The sequence below is a fragment of the Planococcus citri genome, chromosome 4 (assembly GCF_950023065.1).
Source record: "Planococcus citri chromosome 4, ihPlaCitr1.1, whole genome shotgun sequence".
Lineage (NCBI taxonomy): Eukaryota > Metazoa > Arthropoda > Insecta > Hemiptera > Pseudococcidae > Planococcus > Planococcus citri.
This window is the reverse complement of record NC_088680.1, coordinates 2,155,095-2,180,994: the sequence shown is the minus strand read 5'-3', so window position 1 is coordinate 2,180,994 and position 25,900 is coordinate 2,155,095. Positions and strand designations below refer to the sequence as shown.

The 25,900-nt window shown below is 35.2% G+C and overlaps 1 protein-coding gene across 1 annotated transcript in view; it reads left to right on the top strand.

Annotated features, from left to right (window-relative positions):
- Window positions 1-6,422: 6,422 nt before the first annotated feature.
- Window positions 6,423-25,900, top strand: part of LOC135845639 (sodium-dependent proline transporter-like) — a 121,533-nt gene continuing 102,055 nt past the window's right edge. The window contains exons 1-2 of the mRNA XM_065364337.1: window positions 6,423-6,568; window positions 6,905-7,370. Of these exons, the coding sequence (XP_065220409.1) occupies window positions 7,304-7,370 (67 nt within the window). The 5' untranslated portion in view covers window positions 6,423-6,568; window positions 6,905-7,303. The remainder of the gene's footprint in view (window positions 6,569-6,904; window positions 7,371-25,900) is intronic.

The window sequence follows — 25,900 nt, the reverse complement described above, 5'->3', positions numbered from 1 at the left end:
TCACTTCTCACGCGGGAGGGGGGGGGGACTTTTGAACTGGCACTTCTCAATTTGAACGAAATCGAGTTCGTTTTCTTGTCTGATTAATTTACGATAATTTTGAGCAGCTCTCGAGTATCCAGCAGACTGGCAACATTTATTAAACAGCTTCCTTCGTTTAAACCAACTCCACACCCCTCCTCCTTCCTTCCGCACTGCTCTAAAAATATCCTACCCATTCTTGAAAATAATAATTACCGCGTATTATTCGTCGTTAGCGTGCGAATAAAAATATATTAGCGTGTAACGACAACGAGTATAGCTACCACAACGCGATAATAGCATAAGTTGCAACAAGCCATTAAAAATTAATACCGAACACCACCCTATAGCTTTTATACCCCTTGAAAAGTCATACTTTAACGTTTAACCGTCTTTTAAACATTGACTAATTGGTAGCGCGCGTTCATCTTTTTTTATTTTTTTTATTCGCTATTCGCCTCGAGCGTTTCGTGATTTCGCAGCGGTGTTGGAATTTTTTCACTTTGAAAAATAAATATTTCGTTGTTTCTATTTCGATTGTAATTATACGACCGGATGTTGTTGAATAATTAATTAAAATGTCACCTCGTGGTCGCCATGATATATTTTCGAGAGTTGATTGGAATTTAACATGCGGTTCCCTTTTATTGTTTGGGGATAAATTTTCACGCTTTAGAAGTAAAATTGTTCATGTAACGTCTCACAAGGTCCTACTATGCAATTGAAAAAAATTAAGGGTCAAGTAGGGCGTTTATTAAAAATATTTTCAACTACTGATTCTCAAAATGAATCATTATCCGGAAAATCGAATAAAAGAAAATTAAAAGAAAAATTTTCAAACGATTTTCTCGTTGAATGATTCGATTGCGAAAAACGAACGATTTGAAAAACAATTTAGTCGTTTATCAAGAAATATAATATTAAAATATAAGTTTTTATAGCCAATGATGACGAATGAATTATTAATCCTTCTAGACCCGAGAAGAATCAGATGAAATATTGTATTTTGGAAATTTGAGGAAATGCTCAAAATGGACATTTTTTCTATCCCGATTTCCAAAATAAATGTTCCGAAAAGTTTCTTTAGGTGATACCAACATAAAAATTGGAAAATTTTGAATAATATACTTACGTCAAAAATGGTTGAATCCAAAATCCAAAATTTTGAGAAAAAATAAAAAATGATTTTCTGTACAATAAGTAATTGAAAATTTTCAATTTTCATCCGTCTGATTTTTTTTCGGGTCTCGAAGGGTTTAATACAGAACAACCTTTTCAATCGAACAATAAAAGCAAAAAACATGGACTAACCTGGAGATAGCCTTCATAGTTGGATAATTTTGCAAGAAATCGCACAACTCGCGGATGTCAAAAGAATTGCATACTGGGTTCGCCGTGTATCAAAGTAATACGATCTTACCGGCCATCGTATTTACGGCGAACCGAGTATGCAATTCTATTAACATCATCATTCGGTCTTAAAAGTAATGTTTCCATGTACCAGTGTACCTTTACCTTACCTATCTACATACATATTATGAGTAGTAAACTAGAATCAAAGTAAAGTAGGATCTTCAGATTTTTATTCAATTTTTTTCACCAGTTCTCTTCGATAGTCTTTCGGAATTTCTGATGGGAGTTGGAGAAGAGTAAAGAGGAGTATCGTAGCTTTCACGTACAACATAAATTTGCAAATTGTTGTGAAACTGCCCAATCTTGAAGACAACGAGTACATCTCACGAAAACCTGCTCTGTGGAGGGATGAAGGAAGGTTCGAATCGTTCAGCAGAGCTTTCAGTAGTTCAGTGGTTTTTTTTTTTTTTTAGAGTTTTCTAGTTTTCGAAATCGAAAGATCAAACTGTGTCATGTAACTAGCAGCTCTTTCAATTTCCATAGGTATAGGCACAATTTTTCAATTTTTCGATTTTTTTTTTCAAGGAACCTTTGAAGAGAAAAAATTCTAAATTCGAGCAAAATCATTGAAAAACTGTGAATTTAAAAAAATTATTGAAGAAGAAAGTATCGAAAACGCATTAAAATGATATAAGGTAAAATAATGCGCTAAACTGGAAAAAATTATTTGTAAATTACCAAAAAACTGATTAAATTTGTGTAAAATTTGACAAAATTTGGTGAAAAAACGTTGAACTTGAATTGATACGAATATCTGAATGAAGCATCAACGACTCAACGTGTATCAAAATTGCTTAAAAGCGATGAAATTTCAGTAAAAATTTGACGAAAATTGTGTGAAAAAAATTACAATGCGATTAAAAAGTTTCCGCTCAAAAAAAAATTGAAATAGGTAAGTGAAACTTCTCGAAAAGTGATGAAATTTCTGTAAAATTTTTTCAATAATTTCATGGTGAAAACGAATCTTCAAAATGATCAAAAAACATCTTAAAAGTAGGTATTGAAATAAATGAAAATTACCAATTAGCTACCAAATTGAATTATAAAGAGTGTTCGAATTTGAAATCTTGAAAAAAAAACGAATAAAATTCATAAAAAAGTATCAAAAATTGGAGATTTGTTGGAAAATTTAGCAAAAATTACATTCAATGAAAAAGTGTTGAAAACGTAATAAAATGATGATGTAAAAAGGCAAAAAAATAACAACATCAATAAAATAGTGAAAATTTTCAATGAATGATGAAATTCTAACAGGCAAAAGCTTCTCAAAAAAAAGTTAAAATTATGCTAAAATGATTTTAAAACACTTCAAAAAAATAGAGGCGAAGTCTCTTCTGCAAAAAATATTTTAAATCGTCAATTTGTTTTTTACATCATGTCAAGAATTTAAGTACCTAATAATTGTAAATTTCAAAAATTTCTTTGCCCCTCTGGATTTTTTCAAAATTCTTGAAAGTCACATAAAATGATTACAAGAATCTGTTTACTTACTTTTTCAGCGTTTTTAAAAGTACGATATAATTTTGAAAACTGCATAAAATCGTAAGTTCTTTAAATATGGGCAAAATTTGAAAAATCTTAAATAGAATTTTTTCAAGGTCATTGGCCTATTCGTCCAAAATCAAGGTCGTCCCCTCGTCTGTATTCCAGTCTGGCCTCTCGAAGTCATTGACCCGTTTGTCCTGAACGACCTGCTTGTCTATGTCTAGCTTCTCAAGATTGTCGCCTTGTCTGGTCTATCAAGGTCTAGCTGTCATTGACCCACCTATCTAACTTACAATGGTCGTCTGTCTGTCTGTCTGTCTGTCTGCCTGGATTCCCAAGGTCATTAGACAATCTGCCTGACCTCTTTAGGTCATTGACCCATTCGTCTAGACTCTTCAAGTCACTGACCTATCTGACTAGCCTCTCATGATTGGCTGGCTGGCTGGCTGGCTGGCTGGCTTCTCAAGGTCAATGACCTATCAGTATGGCTTCTCAAGGGTATCCGCATTATCCGCCTGTCTGCCTGTCTGGATTCTGACCTAACTGTCGAGTCTCTCAGGGTCGTCTATATTCCTGCTGGACTTCTCAAGGACGTCTGAGTGAGGTCGCTTATCTGACCTCTTAAGGTCATGGATCCGTCAGTATGTCTCTCTAAGATCGTCGCCTGTTTGTCTGGATTCTGACCTATTTGTGGAGTCCCTCAAGGGCGTATGTCTGTCTGGCGGTCCTCTTAAGGTCATTGACCCATGTTTCTGAACTCTGAAGGCCGCTGACCTATCTGTCTAGCTTTCCAAAATCGCCTGTCTGCCTGGATTTTTGAGGTCATTGATCTGTCTGTCTAGCCTCTCAAGGTCGTCTGTCTGTCTGTCTGACGGGCCTCTTAAGGTCACTGACGAATCTGTGTAGTTTCCCAAAATCGCCTGTCTGCCCGTATTTTCAGGGTGTCTAACAGGTACTGCAGGTACTGCAAGTACTGTAAAAGTACTGCACTGAAATCCTCGGTACTGCAAGTACTGCAAAGTACTGCATTTTGCCTGAAAAGTAGGTACTGTATTTTTTCTCAGAATCATTAATTTAAAATTTTTTAAAATTCTCATGATGAATTAATCGGTGAAAATTAAAAAAAAAACAAAAAAAAACATTCATTTCTTACCTCAAAAGATGGCAACACTTTGTTAAATTAATACTTGTAAAAATTTTATCTACAAATTCCAACCGGTTCAAAAATATTTTTTTTTCTTGGGAGGGGGGGGGAGGGTCAGTGTAAGCTGGATAAAAAAAATAAGGTACTGCAAAAGGTACTGTAAAAGTACTGCATTTCTTCGGAGACATTTTGTTAGGATTTTTGAGGTCATTGATCTGTCTGTCTAGCCTCTCAAGGTCGTCTGTCTGTCTGTCTGTCTGTCTGGCGGGCCTCTTGAAGTCATTGACCCTCGTATCTAAACTCTAAAGGCCACTGACCTATCTGCCTAGCTTTCCAAAATCGCCTGTCTGCCTGGATTTTTGAGGTCATTGATCTGTCTGTCTAGCCTCTCAAGGTCGTCTGTTTGTCTGTCTGTCTGGTGGGCCTCTTAAGGTCACTCATTGACCCAAATGTCTGAACTCTTATGGTCCTGACCTATCTGTCTAGCTTTCCAAAATCGCTTGCCTGCCTGTATTTTGTGAGGTCTTTGATCTGTCTGTCTAGCCTCTCAAAACGTCTGTCTGTCCGGCGGGTCTCTTGAGGTCATTGACCCTCGTATCTAAACTCTTAAGGTCACTGACCTATCTCTCTAGCTTTCCAAAATCGCCTGTCTGTCTGTCTGTCTGTCTGTCTGTCTGTCTGTCTGTCTGGATTTTTGAGGTCATTGATCTGTCTGTCTAGCCTCTCAAAACGTATGTCTGTCTGGCGGGCATGTTAAGGTCATTGACCGGCGTGTCTGAATTCCCAAGGTCACTGACCTATCTCTCCAGCTTTCCAAAATCGCCTGTCTGTCTGGATTTTTGAGGTCATTGATCTGTCTGTCTAACCTCTCAAGGTCGTCTGTCTGTCTGTCTGTCTGTCTGGCGGGCCTCTGAAGGTCATTCGTTGACCCAAATATCTGAACTCTTAAGGTCACTGACCTATCTGTCTAGCTTTACAAAATCACTTGCCTGCATGTATTTTTTGAGGTCATTGATCTGTCTGTCTAGCCTTTCAAGGTCGTCTGTATGTCTGTCTGGTGAGCCTCTTAAGGTCATTGACCCGCGTGTCTGAACTCTTAAGATCACTGACCTATCTGTCTGGCTTTCCAAAATCGCCTCCCTGCCTGGATTCTTGAGGTCACTGTCTAGCCTCTCAAAGTCGACTTTATTCATGCCCGACTATTTCGGGTCATTGACCTGTCGGTCTGGACTTTCAAGGTCATCAACCTAACTTGCATAAATGATAAATTCATAAAAATCGTTTCCAAACCGGTGTCAGAAAACCATTGAATTTTTTTGCTAAATTTTCAATAAAGAAGTCGATCGATTTGTCTTTCAAGTTTTCAAAATCCTGGCAAAATGTCAGAAAGTCAATTGATTTTTTTTTTCAAAATTTTCAAAAGTGAACGAAACATCCTTGTCGAAAGTGTTTTGACTGATAATAAAAAATATAAAAACAAAAAAACAATAAAATTGGTAAAAATAACACGAAATTGTGTTTAAAAAATTGTGTTGAAATGATTATGTAAAAACTTGAATTTTCAGCAGTATAGTGTATTAATTTTCTCGAAGTTACCAATCAGCAATATTTGTCTGAAATTAAACTGGTTTTTGCCCGAAAACTACCAATTACTCGTATTTACCAAAAATATTAGTAATTTGTCAAAAATACCGTTAATTTACCATACTGCATTAGTAATTACCGAAAAATTTGCAGTGATTCGCCAAAATTTACAAGCAATTTACTACGAATTGCCAGTAATTACATACTAATAATTACCAGTATTTCATCAAAAATTGATCATTTTGTTAACGTTGTGTAGCATTGTTAGTTTTTTGAGGAAATTGAGTTGAAATATCCGCTTGTTTTCTGGACACGACTCCTCAGTGCTCTTCTTACTCCTCATCAATTCAAAAGAAATTTTTAAAAAATTGTAAAAATACGATGTAGCATGTCGATTTTTACAAAAACTTCGAGGTCACCGAGTTTGGAATTATTCATTCCCTTTTTCATTCAAGCCCTCAGTTTTTTCTCCCTGTCACGTTTTCCAAAACGGGAGCAGGCTTTCGAGACTATGAGATTAAAGAGAATACTTGCTCGAAGCCAAATCCTTAGAAATACGTAAAACCATTCTGAAATCAGGTCGAAAAATTGATTTCAACAATTGTAAAGTTGTACTTTACGGAATCGTGTTAATGAAGTCTTTTGTATAGGTCACTGTAATAAGATTTAAATACATAAGCTCAAAAACGAAGAAGCTAATTAAATAGCAATTAAAAAAGTATCCATTAACGTATGTTTCAGCAAACGAGACTCTAATTACGAAATGAAAACGCTGTGGTGTGAATTAATCCGCGCATCCAACAATCATTAAAGCGAGAAGAGAAGAAAAAAAATGGTAGAAAAAAAATGATAAAAGGTGCAGATGACGACAATACCTACCTTACTCTAGCAACTACATACAAAACTACACACGTACCTACAGTAAGTATATTCTTTTCGTGTAGGTATTGTGTAACTGTATGCTGTGCATGTGATACGATATAATACTAGATATGTAGTAGAAGGTGTCGGTCGGTATCGTTTTGGACACGCGAGAGACGCGTATAAATGTTATTCTCACAGCTGAGGAACTCGCGAAAGAGCGACAGAGTGAGAGAGACCAGAAAGGGTAGAAAAAAGTAGGGTAGGTAGATGTATGAAGAATTTTTTTTTTTTTTAGCATTTCGATAGGCTACGTACGCGTATAGTAGGATATTTTTTTGCGCGCCAAAGATGTTGGAAAAAATAATTTATCAGTTACCCCTTTATTGGTTTCAGCTTGAGAAAAGGGGACAGTAGGCATGCGCGTGCCATTGACGCCCAGCAGTCGCGCGGGTAGCTCTCTTGAGCGTGAGCCGTGGAGCAGAAGACGTTACACGGGAGCTGAGTGGTCTGTGTCAGTGCGCGTAAACGCTGCTACCACGTACGGTTCATCTACATACGTATATTCTCACAGTCTCTCGCTCACTCACACACATACCTATGACGTAATGTAATGGACCGCCAGTCTCGTCGAATTTAATACATAATATACTTATCTATTATAATTCGCGAATTAATCGTGCCGGGTGCGTGCTGCGATCGTATACGAGTGTGCGCCTTCCGAGTACCGCATCGATCACCAATCGAACACCGAACGAAAAAATCATCCCGGCGTAAAGATGATTTAAAAACGCGATGGAGAGATCATTCACAATGTCAATTAGAAGAAGTCGGCCGGAGGATATACCGTTGCATTCTAGGGGTAAGTTTTGTACTTGAATTATTTTTTCTTATTAGTAGGTATTCGTCTCCGACGACGACGACGTTATTATCTCACGAAGTTTTTCGTTTCTTTTTTTCAACTTTTTTTTTCACAATCGTGCGATGATGATAAATTGTGTACTCCGAAATCGAAATTTCTGCCCTTCTCAACCCCCTCAACGTGTTCGTCAATTTTTTGCGACCTCGCATTGACCACCAATTGTCGAAATTTAATGTTCCAATTGATAAGTAATTGGTGTCGAATACTTACCTTTCATCATGTCGTAGATATCCTTGGAAAGTCTACCGGTGAATTTTTTCACCCTCGTGAGTTCCAATCTTACGTGAAAATACCCTTAGTAAAATGTGCCTATAAGAACACCACCCTATAATGTCTATGCAGATGGTGTATCGATAAAATGAAAATTTAGTCCTTTTTTTCTTCTCATTGTATAATTCTAAGGCAGAAATTTGTCCGTTCTAATTCGAAGCCTCGTTAGCAATAGTCGGCAAAGTGTACGCACGCGATGAAAATTGCGTACTGTTTTACCCATTTTGATAGCAGTGTAGAGAAGAACTGAGTGTGTCCCTATTTTTCTTATATGTACTGTTGTTCTGAATTGATATTTTTCTAAAATTTCGAGAAAGTCTTGCTTTGTTGCGAAACTTTCCAAAAAAGGATTGCTTTTGTGCCAAAAGTTGTAAAAAAAGTCGTAATTTTTGCCTGATTTACAGAAAGATTTCGATGTTTTGCCAAAATTGCCAAAACAAAAGACTTGCTTTTTGGTCTAAATTACAAAAGGAGTGTTACTTTTTTGTTAAAATTGCGAAAAATAATCGATTATTTTTTTTGAAAATAAAACTTCAATATTTACAAGTATAATATTTTTTTCTTTTAGAATTCGATTTGTTTCCCATTTACCAAGAGGTGCCAATTGGGGGAGGGGGAGGGAGTTAAAAAGCGTCAATTTTTGGAGGGAAAAAAATGTTGAAAAAAACGTAAATTTTTGTAAAATTGTCAACGAAAGCCCATTATTGGCGAAATCGTCAAAAACAGTTTTTCAATTTTTTGGCACAATGGTCAAAAACTGTCAATTTTGGCACAATTGTTAAAAAACTGTCAATTTTTGGCACGATTGTCAAAAAGAACTGTTAATTATTGGCATAATTGTCAAAACCTGTCATTTTTGGGCACGATTGTCGAAAACTTGTCATTTTTTGGTACGATTGTCAAAACATGTCAATTTTTGGCACCATTGACAAAAAAACGGCCAATTTTTGGCACAATTGTCAAAACCTGTCAATTTTTGGCAGCTTTGTCAAAAACTGTAGATTTTTGACTCAATTGTCAAAACCTGTCAATTTTTTGGCACAATTGTCAAAACCTGTCAATTTTTTGGCACAATTGTCAAAACCTGTCAATTTTTGGCACCATTGACAAAAAAACTGGTCAATTTTTGGCACAATTGTCAAAACCTGTCAATTTTTGGCACATTTGTCAAAAATGTAGATTTTTGACTCAATTGTCAAAACCTGTTAATTTTTGGCACAATTGTCAAAACGTCAATTTTTGGCACCATTGACCAAAAAAAAACGGTCAATTTTTGGCACAATTGTCAAAACCTGTCAATTTTTGGCACATTTGTCAAAAATGTAGATTTTTGACTCAATGGTCAAAACCTGTCAATTTTTGGCTCAATTGTCAAAACCTGTCAATTTTTGGCACAATTTTGTACCAAAAGTCGTGTTTTATTTGGGGGGAGGGAGGGGAGGGGGGTTTAGCATGCCAAAAGAGATGTTTTTTGTCAAAAATTACCAAAAAAAACTGATTCAAAAATGTATAAAATTCATAGTTTTTGTTAAAAATTTCAACAAAAAAAATCGCTCTTGTCAAAAAATTTTAATTGAAAGTTCAATTTTGGCAAAATTGCAAGTATGCTCTTCTTTTTTTTTGGGGGGGGGGTGGGTGTTTGTAATTACATACTTGATTAGTACACATTTAAATCGAGTTGGTAAGGTCAAGTTTTTTAATTAGGTCTAAGAATTTTTTAATTTCGGAAGGGTCGTCTGGTATGAATAGGGATCGTTCATCTATTTGTAGGGATAGTCTGTGCTGATGTAAGGAGGGACAGTGAAATAGTAAGTGTTGTACAGATATAAGTTCTGACAGGCAGAACTAACATGTGGGTTTCGGAGCCTTTTCATAGAGGTGATTGTGTGTGATTTTTGTGTGGCCAATTCTCAATCTGGTTATAATGATTTCTTCAAGTCTGTTTAAGTGGGACAGGTTTTTCCAAGGATGGACTGATTTTTTATGTTGAAAAAGCTTGTTTGTGGTTTGGAGGGACCAAAAGTTTTGCCATTTCTTAAATGTGCTTTGGGTGAAGAAGTGAAGATAGATTTGAGGTCGTCAGATGTGATAAATATAAGGGGAGAAAGGGTGGTGGCAGATTTTGCATTAATATCTTCAATTTCATTTCTCAAGATTCCAACGTGGCTGGGTACATACATAAACTGTATGAAGAAGTTCGAATTTTGTAAGTCAAATAGAGTTTTATGAATGTTTTGAATTAGAAAGTGATCGGAAAAAAGATTTTGGATAGCAGTTAGTGAGCTGAGGGAATCACTTTGAATTAAGAAGGACTTATTTTCTGATTCATAAGTGAGTATATCACAGAGACAGTGGAAAATAGCTGCGAGTTCGGCAGTGTAGATTGAAGAACAGTGTTATGGATTTTAAAATTTGAAATTCTATCATTTATAGAGTAGGCATATCTTGTGTGAAGTGTTGGTATTTTTGATCCATCTGTAAAGCAATGATTGAATTTTTTGTATTCTGATAAGAGTTCGAGATAGTTCTGTTTTATTACTAATGAAGAGTGGCTATTTTTTGAGTAGTTAATAAGCTGTAGATTGACTTGAGGAGGCTTTAGAAGCCAAGGGGGGTATATTATTGGTTTTTGGATGAGAGTTTTAGGATTGATTTGAAGATCATTCAACATTGTGATAAAATTAGAAATGGGTCCTTCTATATGGTCAAAATGTTGAGGGTTTGGTGGGTTAATTGAGTTTTGGAGTGGATGGGAAGGGTTGGTGGATCCATTTGAGATGAATTATTGTTAGAAAGTCTTGTTTTTTTGCCAAAAATCTCAAAAAGAAGTCCATGTTCCAAAAAAGCAAAAAAATATATATAGTTTTTGTCAAACAAAAGAAGTCCTGCTTTTTTTTCTTTGCAAACTGCGAATTTGTGCTAAAAGAATAATCATAATTTTTGTGAAAAATTGTCCAAAAAATGTTGTTTGAGCCAAGATTTTTCAAATGAACGGTTCATTTGTAAAAATTGTTAGAGACTCTTGCATTTTTGCAAAAACTTTCAAAAGAAAGTGCTGGTCTAAAATTGCAAAAAAAAAAAAGTCTTGGTGTGTCCGAAACTGCGAAAAAGTCGTGTTTTAGCATTTGCAATAAAATCTTGCCTTTTTGCTACTATAATTTAAAAAAAAAAACTCCGGGTTCAAAATTGCAAAAAAATTATGGTTTTTGCAAAAGTTATTTTAAAAAACTTGCATTTCATGCAAAAATTGCAAGAAATTCCTGTTTTTTCCAAAATTCCAAAAAAATTCTGTTTTGACCAAAATTGTTGAAATGTTACGCTTCTGTTGTATAAAATAAGCAAAAAGAAGTCTCCTTTTTTGCCAAAAATTACAAAAAAAAGTCCATGTTTCTGGTTTTTATCAAAAATTGTGAAAAAGTCTTACCTCTTTCCGAAATTTTTAAAAAAAGTGATGAAAATGAAAAACTTTTAATGTCAAAAAATGTTATGTTGTGGCCGAATTATGCGAAAATTGATAGAAACTCTTTGCTGTTTTGCCAAAATTGCAGAAAGTCTCGCTTGTTTCTATTTTTTGTTACGATCAAACTAAGTAAGTATTTGAAATTTTACAGAATTTGATTTTTTTTTATCTCGTATATTTGCTTTAAAATGATGATGGGCCTGTTTCATTGAAGTATGTCCTTTCCCTACCACAATTTCCATCAAATTGAGGATACCTATCATACGTATCGGTTTTTCTACCATCTCATTTACTGAATCAAACGTGATATTTCCTGCTCGTGAGAACAAATTGAAAAACGATACTATTGGAGCTAATTTTTCGTGCTTGAATCTCAACCACCTACTAATGATGTACCTCATCAAATTTTTTAAAGAGGTAGGTTCCCTATGTATATTGTATTACAGTGAAAGTAGGTACTCGTATTTCGATAAGAATGAACATCCGAAATACGAGTATTGAAGGATTTTTGCTTCAAAACGTTATCGAAAAAGTGTGTTTCTTATTGTATATTTTCATGTCGCTTGAAAGGTTTCCTGTGTACGGAAATGCAAATGCTCCTTGCTGAAAATTGGAGTGATTCAATTTTTTTAATTGCGAGTACAGTGGTATATAATTAAGTTTTAAACACATCTCAGAAGTTGAGAACAGTCATATGTAGGTTGAAGTTCGTAAAATTTATGTATTTTAAAATTCTCCAAGAAGAGGGGGGGCTGTTTAAAAAGATTTCGGCTGTAAAGCAAAATTTTAAAAAAAAACTGTAACAGACTTCAATTTTTTTTATTTTTTCAATGTTAAAGGCTTCACAGAATAGTCTGAGTCGAAGTTTCGTCTTGAAAAAGAGAATCATTTATACGAATTCTGACGTAAAAATGGTAAATTTTCGGATAAATTATTTTTTTTCGAAGTTGGAGGCTCGGTCCCGGCTCAATTTGTTTTGGACTTCATTTGAAGGAAAATCAAGAAGTACAAAAAAAATGGCCTTACTTACAAAATGGCGGCCATTTTGATTGACAGGTCAGCCGAAATCGCAGATTTTTCGTTTCAACATAGGACTTGCACGAAATTTTTCAAACCTTACGAAGGTAGATCGAAAGATCATGCAAAAATTCATCGCCTGTCAAAATTTCAAGTGCTAAAGTGCGTTTTTCGATTTTTGATGAATTTTTGAAAATCCAATTTAGGCCAAAAATGAGGGAAAAAATCAAAATTTTACCAAATTGACCAGGAAAGCTGAAATTTGGGATTTACTTTACTTTCGACATGCCAAATCGATTGGAAACGGTTTCAACCCGTTTTGAGCAGTTTCTGGAGCCTCCAGCAGATTTTTGAAATTCGAAATTCCCACAAAATTCCATAAAATCGGAGTTGTAAATCTGAAATTTATTCTAAAAACTAATTTCAATACGTTACGAAGTACTGCAGGTAAATTTCAAGTCGTTTTGGAGCCTCCAGCGACTTTTTGAAAATTCCTGAAGCCTCCAGCAGATTTTTGAAACTTGAAATTTCCCCAAAATTTCATCAAGCTGAGATGGCGAGTCAAAATTCATTTTGCAAACTAATTTCAATACGCTACGAAGTTGACTGCTGGTGGATTTCAAGTCGTTTCGGAGCCTCCAGCGACTTTTTGAAAGGTTGAATGGCGTTTTTTTTGGAAAATTGAAATTTCCTTAAAGCGGCTGGAAGCTTTAAAACCATTTGAAACCACCATGAATTGTAGTCAGCGAAGTAAATTTCAGCTTGCCAATAACTCCATTTGATAAATTAATGTTGCAGCAATTTCAAGTTTCAAGAATCTACTGGTGGCTCCAGTAATTTTCAAAAAAGTCGCTGGACGCTCTAAAATGACTTGAACCCACCTAAAGTCGTCTTCAGAGGGTGTTAAAATTGGAGTGTAGAGTAAATTTCAGCTTTCCATTTCCATTTGATGAAATTGTGTGAAAATTTAAAGTTTTAAAAATCTACTGGAGGCTCCAGTAATTTTCAAAAAAGTCGCTGGAAGCTCCAAAACGACTTGAAATTTACGTACAGTATTTCGTAGCGTATTGAAATTAGTTTTTAAAATAAATTTCAGCTTTACAACTCCAATTTGATGGAATTTTGTGGTAATTTCGAGCTTCAAAAATCTGCTGGAGGCTTCAGAACTACTCAAAACGGGTTGAAACCGTTTTCAATGGATTTGGCATGTCGAAAATAGAGTATATCCCAAATTTCAGCTTTCCTGGTCAATTTGGTAAAATTTTGATATTTTCCCTCATTTTTGGCTTAAATTGGATTTTCAAAAATTCACCAAAAATCGAAAAACGCACTTTAGCACTTGAAATTTTCACAGGTGATGAATTGTTGCGTGATCTTTCGATCTACCTTTGTAAGGTTTGAAAAATTTCGTGCAAGTCCTATGTTGAAACGCAAAATCTGCGATTTCGGCTGACCTGTCAATCAAAATGGCCGCCATTTTGTAAGTCAGGCCAACTTTTTTTCGGGCAAGTTTCCTTTAAAATGTTCCTTAGGATGTCCCTTTTAGGAAAAAAAGTAGTCCCGGAAGATCGGCGGGGGGGGGGTGCAATTACTCCTATTGTCATATGCCGGACTATACAGGACATTAAGTTCTCAGAAAAGCGGATTTGTTTTTTTGCACAAAATTCTCATCATACGACAATTTTTCTAAAATCTTGAAATGTGCGAAGTGTACTTATTTTTTGGATCTTTTCTGTAGAAAAAAAAACTAAATGTATTTTTGATGCCTACATTTTTTCCAAAAAAAAATGCCAGAAATTCTTGGCGAGTGAGCTGATATACGTAAGTCTGAAAATTTGTATTCTGGGTCATCCTGCAACTATCAACGTGTTTAGAGATTTTTTTGAGATGAATGAGAAAAAAATCTGTTTCTTTGCCCAATTTTTTGGGTTCAATTTTTCCAAAATCTCGAAGTATGCAATTGAGCTGCTGCCAACTGTGAGAACCTTGTTTCTACTCGTAGAACGTATTTTGAGGGCCTTTTTTTGACTCTAGCGTACACAAATAGATCAAGTTTTTTGAAAAAAGGGTCCTTCTGTGTGACTGTAATTTAAATATGACCAGAAATGACGGTTTTCGGTATAAAAACTGGTCAATTGAATTTTTTTTATCAATTCGTTCTATTTTTGGTCAATTTTGGAAAATTTAAATGGGTAATAAACCCTCAAATTTCCTGTTTTTTTTTTGTTTTTTTTTTGGCAGAAAATTTCTGTTCAAAAAAATCGACAATAATTTCCAATATTTTTTCTTTCACGTACAAATATAGAAAATGTCATGTTTGTAGATTTTCCCAATATTTTCACAAGTTGTTTTCACCTCAATCCCTTCTCTTCACCGTTACCCTGATTGACATCGCCTAAATTATTCGAGTACGCAGGAAATGAGACGTTTCACGCGATAAAAATTTCAAAAAGTTGAAAAAAAAAGGCATTTCAAAAACTTGCAACTAGATACATGAAATGTTTATCTAAATGGGTTTTCTTGCCTCGCCTCTTTTCCGCAAATCGGACATAAATTATGAATTAAATCAGCGAATTGAAAACATCTTTGCCAAAAACTACTGTTTCCAAACGAACTCGTACTACGTATCTTTGGCTCTTTCGTCCATTTCCTCCTCCTCTTCGTCTCTCTCTCCCTCACTCTATCTCTTTCGTATTGGACCATTAATGAAAATCTGACCTTTCGTTTGAATTATATACGTATGATTTATGAAGTGAATTAGGAACACGCTATGGTCCCCCATAACTTTTTCTCTTGTACTTGTGCCCTATAGTTGGAAATGAAAACACGCAATATGGTGCCATTGGGAATTAAGATTTGCAGTGCTCAACGAAATGGCCAAGTTTTACAGTATCTACATTGATAAATTAATTTAAAGTCATATTTTGGTAAAATGATTTTTGATTTTGTTTGTATTTTTTGTGATGAGCGTGGCCTTCGAGTCTCCTGGGATCATTTTTAATAATACAAACACTTACCTGATTATAAAAGCGTGATCTAAAATAGAAGCTCAGCCAGCATCTGCCCTATGCATTTTTTTGTATTGATCGATTTTTCCTGAAATATGGACAATTTGAACCGTACAATTGTACCTAGCTGCTTTAGTAATGCAATCCGAGCACGTGTTAACGCAGCAAAAACTAGCCTATTGATTTTTCCTTTGCCCCGCAAGACTCTCTGGCATGTGTGTCTGTGGTGGCATTTCAAGATACGTTACGTATGAAACAAAAGATAGCACGAGACAATAATTCGTAGGCTTTTCGCTTCGCTTGACATACTTTAGGTAGTACCTACCTACGCGTTTGTCGAGTCAACTTGTATAATTTTATTGATTGATATTTAGCAAATGCTTTCTCGTCTATGCATATTATCGTCGGTGTATAATTAATACGTCGCATTGTAAATACAAAACGCGAGAGAGAGAGAGAGAGAGAGAGAGAGAGAGACGACGACGTAGCACATCAGCGAGGTGTAAAACACCACCATCAAAGGAAGCCTGCTTCGAGCTACGAATTCCTTTTTTCTTTTTTTCTTTTTTTTAAACGGAGAGAAAGGTAAAAGCTTCTCGAAACGATATCAAACAATAAAACATTCTTTAAACAACGCAAATATAAGGCATTTGCCGTTGTAAAAATGGGTATCAATTTTACAACATTTCAGCAAAAATTTCCCCATTTCGGTTCAAATACCTACTGATGAATAAATTGACTCGTATTTGATTGCAGGCCAACGTTTAATATAGGTAGGTACCTCTACCTATACTCGTATAAGGCTCTATGGCTAATTTTATGAACTTTAACTCAAAAGCATAGAAAAAGGATTCGAGGAAACGCTCTTCAAACGAATTTTATAGCCGGTTTTAATTTTATTTATGCCCCGAATCGAGAGCTCACGAAACGAAAAAAAAAACCCTACGATGGAATAATTTACACGCGCCTTTTTCTCTCTTCCCTTCGCTTCTCTCTTTCTGCGCGAGTTTCTTTGCGGTTTTGCGATTCAATTAACTGCGTTGAAGGCTCCATTCGCTTCCTTGTGTTTCAAGTGTCGGAATACCTGCTCTTTCTCTCTCCTTCGAGTCGCCCTTTATTGGATATAAAAATAATAGCCTGGTATCGACGTTCGAATGTCTGTTCGAGCTGTTTATATAGGTTGGACATTTTTTTTTTGTTTCGTCGTTTATTGGAAAGTAGTTGATAGTAACGTGTTACGTAATTTTATGTTTTTTTTTTTTTTGAATTAAATATACTGGAGTAATCTTTTGAGAGTAGGTTGTTCCGAATTTCTCTATAAATTTTTGCTCGTGTTCAAGAGTTGGGGTGAATTTTTTTCGTTTTTTTTTTTTTGGCTCCCATCCCTCTAAGTTGTTACCTCGTGTGAGAAAATCATGCCTAGAAATTTTCAGCCCCTTGGTAAAAAAAAGAGTGGTTTGGCAGACTTGGAAACAGTAAGAGGACTTTTGTACGCAGGCAAGGCAAAAATCAATACTTTTTCGACAATTTTGGCAAAAACAGGATTTTTTGGGCAATCTTGGCAACAACGGGACTATTTGACAATTCCATCCAAAATTGGCTCGTTTTAATAAAAATAGACGTTTTCGGCAATTGTTCCAAAAATTGACAGTTTTTGACAATTTTTTCAAAAGCGGACTCTTCTTGACAATTTTACAAAAAATTGACGTTTTTCGACATTTTTTTTGACACTTTTCGGTATCTTTTCTAAAAATTTACACTTTATGACTTTTTTTGGTCGTTTTGGCAAAAAAGCAAACATTTTTGAAAATTGCGACCATTTGACTATTATATTAAAAAATTACTTCCTCAAAATTTGCACTTTTTGATGAAGGTGGACATTTTTTGTCAGTTGTGCCAAAAATTGACAATTCTTGACAATTTTTTCAAAAACTGACTCTTCTCGACAATTTTACAAAGAATTGACGCTTTTTGGCATTTTTTTCGCCAATAAATTGACACTCGTTGGCAATTTTTCTAAAAATTTACACTTTTTGACGTTTTTTGGTCGTTTTGACAAAATAGCAGAAATTTTTAAAAGTTACAACCATCTTGACTATTTCATCAAAAAATTACTTCCTCGGAATTTCGATGAAAAATCATTACAACTTTTCGTCAATCGACAAAAATTGACAACTTTGACCAAATAAAAAAGAATTATTTGAAAATTTTGGCAAAAACAGAATTTTGTAAGCAATTCTAGCCACTTAACTATCTTAGAAAAAATTTGCGATTTTTTGATAAAAATGGATATTTTTGACAATTGTGCCAAAAATTGACAGTTTTTGACACCTGTGACAAATAATCGGCAGTTTTTGACAATTGTTCCAAAAAATTGCAAGCTTTTTGACAATTGTGCTAAAATTGACAGTTTTTTGACTATTGTGCCGAACATTGACAAATCTTTTGACTATTGTGCCGAACATTGACAAAGTTTTTGACAATTGTGTCAAAAATGACAGGGTTTTTGACAATTGTGCCAAAATGTCAGGATTTTTGACCATTGTGCCAAAAAATGACGTGTTTTGACAATTGTGCGAAAAATTTGCCATACTTTTCGACAATTAAGCCAAAAAAATGCCATATTTTTGACAATTGTGCCAAAAATTGACAGTTTTTTTACTATTGTGCCAAATCTTGACATATTTTTTGACAATTGGGCCAAAAATGCAGTTTTTTGACAATTGTGCCAAAAATGCAGGTTTTTTGACAATTGTGCCAAAAATGACAGGGTAAGTTTTTGACCATTGTGCCAAAAAAAGCCATATTTTTTGACTATTGTGCCAAAAATAAACCGTTTTTTGGCTATTGTGGCAAACCTTGACAGATTTTTTGACACTTGTGCCAAAAACTTCAGTTTTTTGACAATTGTGCCAAAAAATTGACAGTTTTTTTAAACAAATATACCAAAAATGACATTGTTTTTCTGACAAATGTGCCATAAATTATAGGGTTTTTGACAATTGTGCCAAAAATTGCCATAATTTTTGACAATTGTGTCAAAAATTGGCAGTTTTTTCACTATTGTGCCAAATCTTGACAAATTTTTGGAATTGTGCCAAAAATTTCAGTTTTTTGACAATTTTGCCAAAATTGACAATCTTGGCAATTGTGCCAGAAAAGGTAGTTTTTTGACAAGTGTGCCAGAAATTGACAGTTTTTTTGACAATTGTGTCAAAAATTGACAGTTGTTTTTGACAAATGTACTAAAAATGACAAGGTTTTTTGACAAATGTGCCAAAAATGACAGGTTTTTTGACAATTGTGCCAAAAATGACGAGGTTTTTGAAAATTGTGCCAAAAAATTGCCATATTTTTGACCATTGTGTCAAAAATTGACAGTTTTTTGACTATTGTGCCAAAACTTGATAGTTTTTGACAATTGTGTCAAAAATTGACCTTGACCCCCTCCCCCCAAATTGGCACCTCTTTGCAAATTTTCTAAAAATTTAAACTTTTTGACTTTTTTTAGTCGTTTTGGCAAAGAAGAAAAAATTTGTGGTGAGAGGGTGCAAAAAATTATGTACTCACAACTTCCTTCAAAAAATAAGTAAAAAACCCCTGTTTTGAAGTATTTTTGCTCAGAGATGAAAAAATAAAAATAAAAGTGAATTAGGAGTAATTTAATCTTGATTAACGTCAATTATTTGGCCATTATTGCCAACTTCAAAAAATTGAGAAAAAAATGGCTGAAAACTTTTCTACTTTTTTTAGCTTGTTTGAAATTAGCAATGGTCAAAAAGTTGAGACCGCTGTGTTCCAAAATCTTTCTCCAATTTCAGAAATGATATTCTTCGATGTTTTTTCTCAAATAATACGAAATACTTATTCGAGAAAAGAAAATTCAAAACACGAATTTACTGTAAAATGAGCGATTTTTAAATTCTCAACAGCTCAGTAGAACCCTTAAAGAGGTCTTGAATTTTGTTGGCAATGCCATAAGTCGATACCAAATGTCAAATATTGACTTTTGGAACTGGTTTATTCTTTTCAAAATAGATTAAGTAGGAAACGAAGCCAAAAACGAGGATTTCTTGAAAACGCCACCTCTTTTGTGACCCATATCTCTCTTTTAGGGACACTTCCGGAGCTTAAATTTTTTCTGTGTTACTTTAAACTTAAAATGAAGGTATCCATGGGATTTGGATGAAATTCGACGACTTCTGAGGTCCTTTAATTTCGCTTGTTTGAAAAAAAACCCTCATAAAGTTGATTTTTTGCATTTTTGACTTCAACTCACTACCTCGAAAAATTCGAAATAATAACACCAAAAGTACTATGGTCTGAGGTTGACATTTTGGCTAAAAAAATCCAGCCGGCATCGCTTTTAGTTCCGGAGCAATAGCAGTTTGAAATTTTTCTTGTGGATTTTTGGCTAGAAAACAGTGCAAAAAAATTGAAAAAAATTCCATGCATTGGCTCCCAGTTCCTCTGTGCACCACAGAGATCTCGAAATTTTTGGTCGACATGTCGAAGAACGCGTTTATTTGCATGGGGGAGAGGGGAGGAGGGTTGAGTGAATTTTTTAAATCTAAAATTCTTTTTTGGGGGTTTCAGAGATACTCGTGTGAATATTTTCAAAATCTCAGCCGAGGGCTGATTCACCTACTATAACTCTGAGGTACACTTTCCTTCGTTTCTTTTAGGAATTGAATAGTAATAATTTTGTTGAAAATCTTCCCACAATTTTTTCCCCAATTCAAACAAACAGAAAAAGTTCTCAGCACATTAGCGGTGATTTTTTATGCGGTGTGGTAAAACTTTTTGTGCTCACTGTAGTACGTATAATTGAGCATTAACGTCAAATGACCACGCATAAATTCAACCGCAAGTAAATCATTTTCCCAATAAAACACGGTTCGATTCATATTTTACTCGCATTAGGAAAAATAAAACCAACCAAAACCCTTCACTTCTCGCCCCCAATGCTCCGTAGAAAAAGAATGATTCGCAAAGCTTCCATCAAACCACTAATAGCGTGACATTATTCCACGACACGAAGTATAAAAAATATCAACTCGATTTTTAAAAAAATGAGAACTATTTGCATTGAAAATGGCAAAATACGAAGTACGAGTATAGGCATTAGCTCTATGTACATAAGGTAAAGTAACGAGTAGAGGTATTATACGAGTACGAGTTATAGAAGTACCTACATCGTATACGACGCGATGGTACATTTCGCAGACGCAATTTCCATGTTAATTAAATTGCGTATACTACTCTAGCCCCGGTGCAAAAAAAAAACCTCGCAGAGTTCAGTTTGCGGAATATAATCGTATTAAATACGTTACAATTTCAACGTTAACTGAATTGCATACATTAGCGCCGTGAAACGACAACGAGATGATTTTAACGTTAACATTTGTCGAGAGAATAGAATTCTCACGAGCAAATTATTGTTAATTGCGAATTAATGAGCGAAATAAGTACGCGAACATCTTACCATTTTGATGGTTTATTAACAACATTTTAAAACTAGGATCACAGACACAGTTCGATAAATAGCGCGCCTAACGGCATACTCGTGTACTATGTACACGACACTGGGGGGAAAGCGAGAAAAAAAAATTCAAAGTGAAAAAAAAATTCACAAAAATTGATCAAAAATGAACGTGGGAAAAATGAACAAATTGAAAAACAAAAATACATCGATCGAACAGTGAAACTGAAACACTTATTGAATAAAATGATAAACTAAAACATAAATGGCGATTGGCGAATACAATTTTGAAACTAATCACTAATCACTAATGAGAAAAAACTATGGAAATAAACTATTGAATAATATTATCAATGATAACACTTGAGGCGTTATAAAACTAAAACATCAATTTGATTTTCAACTTACAAACTTAAAATTGAAACAGATTAAACTTCGATTACATAAAACTAAAATGATTATACAAATCATTGAAAAACAGGTGATTAAAACTAAAATGAACAAATAAACTTTCAAAACAAAATTCAAATTGTAAAATAAACTTATAAATGAATCGAATGTGTATTCAATGACACAAAAGGACTAAAATTAAGCGAAAACGAACATGTTTAAACGATGCAAAGCGCGATCACGATCTTTAAAACGATTAAGATTACACAACGATGAAACAGTTGAAAGAAACACTTCAAATTTGAATCGAATATGCTTAATATTCAACTCATTACCTGAGTAAAATCGAAATGATGATGTTTTCCCAAAAAACGAAACAAATTGATGATCATATTGTTGATCTTGAACAGAGCGTTTATCTGAATTCGATAATAAAGTTGACATCGAAGAGCGATTTATTATTGGCGGAATGATAACTTTCAAACTTTCAGGTGCCGGATTTTCAATCACATTTGGTTGATGATTCGTTTTGGCAATAACCGAAGTAGTAGATAACTGTATTTTTCCAATTGATTCGGATTCAGCATGATGATGTTGAACTAATGACATTAATTCAATACTCGATTCGGTATTCACGAAAACAGATTCGGAGGTGAATTCTGCCTGTTGTGATATTTCGTCGAACGGTTCGGATATCGTTGATGGCGTTGATAAAACAGCGGTAGAAGCGACTTCAGTTGTTTCAGCTGATTGTTGATCAGACTGAAGCAAAATTGGCGATGAATGATCATTTTCAAAGCGAATTGTTGTCAGATTTTCCGTTTCAGTGATGGAATGACGGACGTTGGCGAGTAAACGTTTGACTGTTGGAACCAGGTGTTTGGCCTTGATGATTGAAGGTAACGCGCAAGTGAAATCATGCGGTGAATTCTTACTTTGTGATGAGCGGCAATTTTCGACTTCTTTCAAGTCTACGGACATTTGTTCAAAGGCGAATAGGAGCGATTCGGTGTTGATTGATGATGAGTTGATGAATGATGCAACAATTTCAATTGATTGGTTGAGGCAATCAAGCCACATGGTGAATTCGGCGAGTTCTATATCCATAGTAGCGACAGGATATAGTCAATTTTGAGCGAATAGCGAATTGAAACGAAATTAAAAAGCAAATTGAGCGAATTTTATATCCATAATAGCGACAGGATATAAAGCGGAAAGCGAATAGCGAAATGCGATGTGTTGACAAACACGTGGTGCGAAAAGTGAGTGTCACATTGATTACGAAAAAAACTAATTAAAACTAGAATTTTCGCGACGCGGATAAATTGAATCGTTACTTCTCTGCTACCATGTCGAGAGAATAGAATTCTCACAAGCAAATTATTGTTAATTGCGAATTAATGAGCGAAATAAGTACGCGAACATCTTACCATTTTGATGGTTTATTAACAACATTTTAAAACTAGGATCACAGACACAGTTCGATAAATAGCGCGCCTAACGGCATACTCGTGTACTATGTACACGACAACATTTTATCCGCCATTTAGTCGCATTTTTGTTGAATTTATGCTGCGTTTGCCCTCCTGCCCGTGTCTATATAACGCCTATATAAATAGTATACGCGAATAGGAGTTGCGAACAGAGTCGTATATACGTACTTACTCTTATAGCACTATCTTTTGTATTTTCTGCTTTTAATTCATAGGTACGTGCTTACTGTGTTAGAGTCTCGGAAAGTTGGCAACATTGTTTTCGCGCAATTACTACACAGTTGGATTTACTCGCACTTTGCAGTTGTTGGAGAATGTTTAGGGTATTTTTCTCTCGCCTTCTTTATTTTCTTTACTTTAGCTGTTGCAAAGTTCGCTTGCCAAGATGCTCGAGTGCATATTCGAGTTACTTACTCGGCTGTTTGGGAGTTTTCTTCGCGAAGAAGATATTTGTATGTATCTCTATATGCGAGCAAATGCTCTCTGAAATGATGCAGGTTGTTGTTTTATTCGCTTATCGAGTTCATTTCAGCCTTTCTACCCACTTCCCCGCGCACCTTCCGACTGCCAAAATCGGAAGAAAGTGAAACTTTAACCCCCCCTCCCTCCCTCCCTTAAAAATAAGAAAATTGAAAAAAAAATCTTCAATTTTGATTTGTTTCATTTTTCAGATTTTTTTTCCCATTTTGAAGGCTCAGTTTTCGATACAGGTAGAAAATATCACCACTGGTTTACTAACGTCTCCCAATCTACAAAAATAGTGGTGCTGGTAGCCCTCAAAGTTGAAAAAATGACAAAAAAATATTCTGTTTTTGCGTCTCCAGAATTTTTTTAAATTATCCCCTTTTCGAGAGGAAACATTCTTCGGCCCTTCAAAGTTGAAAGAATTAGAAAAAATGATAATAAATCAAAGCCCCTCAAATTTGAAAAAAATAAAAAATTTATGTCTGTAGAAATTGTTTGAAAATTTTTCAATGGGCAGAATCTTTCCAATTTAGCACATTTTCAAAACAATCTCCCTTGGTCCTCCAAATAATGTTGTTCCACTTGTATAAAGCCCCCAAAGTTAAAAAATATCAAAAAAGATGTACATGTGTACATAAAATTGATGACTGCATAGTAAAAATTATTTAAAAATTGCTCATCTCTGAGCCATAAATACTTCAAAACAGACATTTTTTCCACTTACCTATATTTTTTGTACCCCCTCGCCCCCACCTCAAAACACCAAAAAAAATTGAAATTTGCCGTATCTGTTTGAAAATTGTCTTCTTCTTGTTCCAAAAGTTAGGGATGCTACTGTAATGAATGAAATGAACAGAAATATAAAAATTCCTGTTCTCCTTTGAGGAGGCCCCCCTAAATACGTTTTATTCTCGCGTCGCGAGCTCGTAATCATTGGCCCAGATGGACCATGAATGAAATGAACAGAAACGTAAAAAAAAAAAAAAAAAAAAAAAAAAATTTTGTAAACTCTATTATAGATTTTAAGAATTTAATTATGTCAAATTTTTTATCCTTAGAATTTTTTTTTTAAACTTTTATTTGCACCTAATTTTAAATTCAGTCGGTTGAGCTTAGAAAGTGAGGTCACTTTCCTAAAAAGAAAGGGTCAATTTGTAATGAATGAAATGAACAGAAATATAAAAATTCCTGTTCTCCTTTGAGGAGGCCCCCCTAAATACGTTTTATTCTCGCGTTGCGAGCTCGTAATCATTGGCCCAGATGGACCATAACGTTGTTTCTCGCACTGCGAGCTTTCCTGAAAGTTCAACGATCTTTTGTCGCGCTGCGACTTCGTTGAGCTTAAACCAACAATGTTTATCGCCTTACGACTAACGTTGTTTCTCGCCTTGCGACTAACGTTGTTTCTCGCATTGCGAATAAGCCTCACTCCACCTGAAAAATCCCTATATAACAGCTCAATCGACTGCCTAGATTATCAGAACTATCTTACGATTTTAAGAGCTTTGTCTAACTTGTGTTGAATTAAATAAAAGTTCGAAACGTATTTTAAAAGCTTATTAATTCATCACAGCTACATATGGACTGTTCTGAAGTACATTCCTGTGAAACTTGGACCATGAGTGCAGAATGCGAGAAGAAAGTATCTGCTTTTGAGATGTGGTGCTGTTGAAGGCTACTACGGATCTCATGGAAGGACTTCATTACCAACAAGGAAGTATTGGCAAGAATAGGAGGGGAGCGGAAAGTTGTAGTAGAAGATATCAAGAACAGAAAGCTAAAGTATTTAGCCCAGGTCATTAGCATGTCAACTCCACCAAAAAAAGGTGATTTTGACAGTCATGTCTTTCGATTCCGCTCAAATTTTTTTTACAATATCTACCCACCCAGTAATTTTTTTTTCTCGTATCTGGTTGACATGCCTAAATTAATATGAAAAACTCAATCTAAATCTTAATCTACATCTAAATCTATATACCCTTCTCCTGCCAGTACTCCAGGAATCTAACTGCTTCATCATCAAGTGTCCCATTTAATTTTCCAGGATCAATTTTTCCTGATAATTCACACTCAAATAAGTGTCTGTCAGTCTGAACATCGCCGCATTCACACAGATATCATCAGCCAACTGCCATCTATGAAGGTTGTACTTAGACCTTGTGACTCCGCACCTCAATCTGTTCAGTGTTTTCCACAGTCCATATTTCAAGTATTCTCCGCTTGGTAGGGCTTCCTGCCTAGTTCTTCCCTGGCCACCTGAATTCCATATGTGACATCTATCTGTACTAGGAGTATCTTTTAGTTCTTCAACTGTTTTCATGAAACGGTGTCTAGATCTGAGGCAGGTTTCTGTCAGTTCTTCATATCCATACATAGGATGCAGTGGATTCTTTAGCATCTTTGTCTTCTCTACCATGGATGCAACTTCACGTCTGACTGCGGGTGGGGCAATTCCACTCAGCTCATATAGATTAGTCAATGACGTTGGGCGTAAGCACCCTGTCACCAATCTACATGCTTCGTTTAAGGGTATATCAACTTTGCTTGTATGTGCTGAACGACTCCAAACAGGGCAGGCATACTCTCCCACTGAATAGCACAGTGCCAGTGCAGATGCTCTCATAACTTGGGGCTTAGCTCCCCAACTGCTGCCTGCTAGTTTGCAAATTATATTTGTTCTGGCTGCAACTTTCATTTTAGTTGCATCACAGTGCCTTTTGTAGGTCAAGGACCTATCTAGGGTTACACCCAGGTATTTGGGGTTATCTGCATGCTTCAGATCTGTTCCACCCCATCCCATTTAATATTCAATTGACGCTTTGCTTCACAATTTCTGAGATGAAAAGAGCATATCTCTGTCTTTGTTGGATTTGGTTTGAGGTGGT